This window comes from Plasmodium gaboni, chromosome 12 (genome assembly GCF_001602025.1).
Source record: "Plasmodium gaboni strain SY75 chromosome 12, whole genome shotgun sequence".
NCBI lineage: Eukaryota > Apicomplexa > Aconoidasida > Haemosporida > Plasmodiidae > Plasmodium > Plasmodium gaboni.
In genome coordinates this window covers 37,827-42,826 of record NC_031492.1, presented here as the reverse complement: position 1 = coordinate 42,826, position 5,000 = coordinate 37,827, and the positions used below count along the sequence as shown (strand labels likewise).

At 15.8% G+C, this 5,000-nt stretch overlaps 2 protein-coding genes across 2 annotated transcripts; both read left to right on the top strand.

Annotated features, from left to right (window-relative positions):
* Nucleotides 1-985: 985 nt before the first annotated feature.
* On the top strand, nucleotides 986-1,729 carry PGSY75_1201700 (putative membrane protein; the record flags this gene model as incomplete). Its single annotated transcript, XM_018786608.1, has 1 exon — nucleotides 986-1,729. The coding sequence occupies one exon, from the start codon at nucleotides 986-988 to the stop codon at nucleotides 1,727-1,729; it is 744 nt and encodes a 247-aa protein (XP_018640473.1).
* Nucleotides 1,730-3,037: 1,308 nt separating this feature from the next.
* Nucleotides 3,038-4,078, top strand: PGSY75_1201600 (NIMA related kinase 3; the record flags this gene model as incomplete). The annotated part of the gene is made up of 1 exon (XM_018786607.1): nucleotides 3,038-4,078. The coding sequence occupies one exon, from the start codon at nucleotides 3,038-3,040 to the stop codon at nucleotides 4,076-4,078; it is 1,041 nt and encodes a 346-aa protein (XP_018640472.1).
* Between the last annotated feature and the right edge of the window lie 922 nt (nucleotides 4,079-5,000).

The window sequence follows — 5,000 nt, the reverse complement described above, 5'->3', positions numbered from 1 at the left end:
GATATATTCTTTTAATATATTAATTATTATACGTAAGAGAAAATAAATACATATATATATATATATATATATATAATATATATGTTAATAAGTATACATGTATCTTTAATATAATGTTTTATAATATCAAAGTGAATTCAAAATATATAAATTTTAAATTAATTATAAGAAATTGGATATATATTTATAATACTTTAAATATTTGAATATATATATATATATATATATATTCATTTATTTATTTATTAAAATTTTTTTTTTTTTTGTACTAGCCATTTTTAGTGTCTTCATATTTATAACAAATATGGGGAAAAAAAAAAATATATTTAAATTTTCATAAATAATTGAATTACATATTTCATTAAAATAGTAAGACAAATTTTTTGCAAATTCGAAAAAAAACTGTGAATATATATATTTAATATACAAACGATTTATGTTGTCTTTTCTTTTCTTTTAAATTTCTTAATATTTTTTAATTTTCATAATTCTCTATACATATGTTTTTTTATGAAAGGACAAAACAGATGTTGTTAAATTAAATTTTTTTTATTTTATTTTGTGGATTATTACATGTTTAATATAAAATTGTTTATAAAAAAAAAAATGCTTGTATTCATATATATGTTATGTGTATTTTATAAATCACATTAATGAATTGTATAAAAAATTAAATTAATATATATATATATATATATATATATATATATATAATATGTATAAATGTAGAAGAAAATATGACCTTTATTTTATTTTTTTTTTTTTATGCATTCCAATAATATTAAATGAGATAATAAGTAATATATATATATATATTTTAAATGTTATTTTTGTGATTGAATATACTACGTTATTGGAATTATATATGTTAAATGGTAATATATATATATATATATTTTATTTTTTATTTTTTATTTTTTATTTTTATTTTTTTTTGTTGGTGTCTTTATGTTGTAAATTAATGTAACGTTTTTTTCGGAACAAAATGGATGTTATTGAGAATGATCTTTTTTATAGGGATTCAAAAAGGAATGCAGTATTATTTTTTATATTTTCTTTATTTTGTAATTTTATAAAAATAATATTATTTGTATTTAATATATGGATATTTTGTTTTTCTACATTAGTAACTATATTATTTATGTTTTTTGGATATTTTGGAGTAATTTCTGATAAGCCTTTGAATATTCATGTTTCTATATATATAGGTACAATATATGTGGATATAATATTAAATATGTTAATTACAGTTTTCAGTTTTTATAAAGTATATTTGATATCAGTGAATAAAATTACTTTTTTTGAAAATAATATAGTGAATCGTTATTTTTTTTATTGTTTAACATCAGTAAATATATTTTTCTGTTTCATTTCGACAGTATTAAATATTTTTTGTATATATTACACAGAACGTTTTAAGACATTTTTAAGATTATCTTCAAAGGATGACAAAAAAGATAAAATATCTTTTAATTTGAATAACTTGAAATATATCCACGGCAATAATATGAATGAATATATACATGAAAAGAAAAAGAAAAAAAAGAAAAAAGGAGATAATGTAATGGAAGGAAATTTAGAAATGAATAGTATAGAAGAGCAGAATAATTATATGAGTAATAAAACCAAATGTAACAGTAGGAATTTTATATATGATTTTGACCTTAGGAATCAAGAAAATAATGAAAAGGTTAATAATTTAAATAAAGGAGATAAAAATATAGTATGAAAAATGAAAAGACAAAAGATTTTTTTTTTTTAAATTAAAAATAAAAAGTGTTTTTAAGAATATTAGTGGAATCTAACTAGATTTATTAATATGTTATTTTAAAGGAAAATGAATAAACAATTATTTTTTTTTTTAATTTGGATTATATATATATATATATATATATATATAGAAATGAATAACAGGACAACAAAAGAAAAGATAAGATAAGATAAAATTAAATAAAATATAGTAAATAAATAATGAAATGATGACTTTGTATTATTCATATGACCCATATTTAATATTAAAATATATATATCCTTATTTTGGAGGAAAAAACAAAAGATGTTATTATATAATTTGTGTTTCCTTATAAAATTTTCATAATATATTATATATATATATATATATATATATATATGTTGATGTCTTATTTAATATATATATTTACATTAATTTATTTTTTTGAAGTATATTATTTAGTTTTTATATGTTTATCTAATAATTCGCATATATTTTTTTATGCCTATAAAGAAACAAAAACTTTTTCATTCAAAATAAAATTTGTTTAAAAAAAAAAAATACAATTATATATAATAAATGGAAATATATAGACAATTAATAATATTTTGTCATGTGTGCATTTATTGTGGTCTTAAATTTTTATATATTAGACACGTGATTTAAAAAGAAATATATATATTATAATATATTTTATGTTTTTATATATATGTGGTGCTTTCATTTAACGTATGGACGTACTTATTATTTTTTTCTCGTAAGACAATATATTTTATGCATCCGCAAAGTAATATATTATATATATATAGATATATATATATATATATTTTTTTCCCCTTTATATTTATGATATTTCTCTTTCTTTGTATCCTTTTTTGTTATACATAAATAAGAAAAGAAAAAAGAGTATTATAATTTTAATAATGTTTTTTGTTTGAGTTAAATAAAATAATTATAGACTTTCTTATATAAAGAATAATTTGATTATATTTCAAAATAAAAATATATTTAATCTTGTGTTTTTTTTCAATAAAATATTAATTTTATAGTTTCTGTTTATTTGTTTTTTGTTTTCTTAAAGTATGAAATTTATTTAAATAAAAAGTAAATTTAATTTTTTTTTTTTTTTTTTTTTTTTTTTTTTTTTTTTTTTTTTTTTTTTTTTTTTTTTTTTTTTTTTTTTTTTTTTTTTTTTTTTTTTTTTTTTTTTTTTTTTTTTTTTTTATTTTTTTTTTTTTTTTTTTTTTTTTTTTTTTTTTTTTTTATTTTAATTTAATTTTATTTTTTTTTTTTATCTTATTTCTTATGGTTTGTATTTATTTGTTTTGTTTTTTATTATTCCATTTGTTTGTTGTTAATAGTCATATGAGGATATTGTGTAATTTGTTGATAGTAATTTGTGAGTATATGTTCCCTTTTTACTGTTATATTTTGTTTATATTTGTTAAGATGTTATCTTTATTGTTACCATCAATATTATCGTGTGAGAAGAAATACCAGGTGTATAAAAATAATGGATATAAATTTGAGACCGTGTTAGATTTGATGACTTCAGATAGTGAAATTCATTTAATAAGATCTATAGAAAGTGATGAGATATATATATCTAAGGTATATGATATATATGGTATAAATGAAAGTGATTTGAATAAATATATGAATGAATTATATATAATGAATAAGTTAAGAAATTGTGAGAATATTGTAAATATAATAGATTGTATTAAAGAAAATGACACTTTATCTTTTATTCTTGAATTTTGTAATCAAGGAGATTTACATTCAGATATCTTAAGAAAGAAATTAAATAATGAAATATATACAGAAAATGAAATATTTAATATATTACATCAAATATTAAATGGTTTAAATATAATTCATCAGAATGGCATAATACATGGAGATTTAAAAAGTACTAATATATTTATTAAAGATAATAAAATAAAAATTGGTGATTTTGGTATATCATCAGAACAAAGTTCAAATAATAATTTAGGAACCTTAAATTGTTTAAGTTATGAATCTATTAAATTTAAGAAAACAAATAAATTAAGTGATTTATTTCAAGTAGGATGTATTTTATATGAACTTGCTACTTTGTCATCACCCTTTTGTGCTACAAATATCAATGATATGATATCTCTTTTTGAGGATAAAAATTATAAAAGCTATATTATCAAAAATATATCTTCTATATATTCACAAAAATTAGTAAATATTATTTCTAAACTATTGTCTTTAAATACATTAGAAAGGTTGGAAGTAATTACTAATTATAACTTAGAAACGACACAACAGGTGAATTTAGAAAATGCACATATCAGAACATGTATCACGGTTCAATAAAATTAAGAAAATATATAAATGAAATGAAACAATAATAGGAAAAAAAAAAAAAAAATTAAACACAATCCAAATATAATTAATTTAATACCTGAAAGGTAATAGGGAATTATATAGTAAAGTTCTTAAGATGATACCATAAGTAATATCACATTAGAGATAAAATATATTTGAAATAAATATTATATATATATATATATATATATATATATTTATATATTTATATATGTTTATATTATGGTGAAGATCCATAAGATATTCAGGATATGAATAAATTAGATATATTATTTAAAAAAAAAAAAAGAATAATAATTTTAAAAACTTTAAAAGACATCAAAATAGATAACGAATATACAAATTATAGAATAAACAAATGAATAATATAATACAAAACCATATAAATCGAACCAAAAAGAAATATATTAAAAAACAAAAAATAAAATATAAAAAAAAAATAAAAAATAAAAAAAATAAAAATAAATATAAACAAAGGAAAATCAAATCATAGAAAAGTTATAGCACGAATAATATTTCTTTCAAGAATATATATAATGAATGCGCATTTATTTTTTATATAATTTATATAAAGAAATGTTTTTTTTGTGTTATGTTGTGTTGTGTTTGTTTCTTTTTTTCTTGTGTTTTTTTTTTTTTTTTTTTTTTTTTTTTTTTTTTTTTTTTTTTTTTTTTTTTTTTTAAAAGCTAAAAAAAAAAAAAAAATATACACATATATATATATATTATATATATATATATATAATACGAATATAATAATAATAGAGTATTTCTTTAAATTAATTATATATATATTAATATTATAATTTTTAAATAATTACATTTTGAAGTTAAAAAAAAGAAAAAAAAATTTATAGATATAAAATATATTCCTTTAATATTATGAATACAAATAATTAAATTGTTAAAA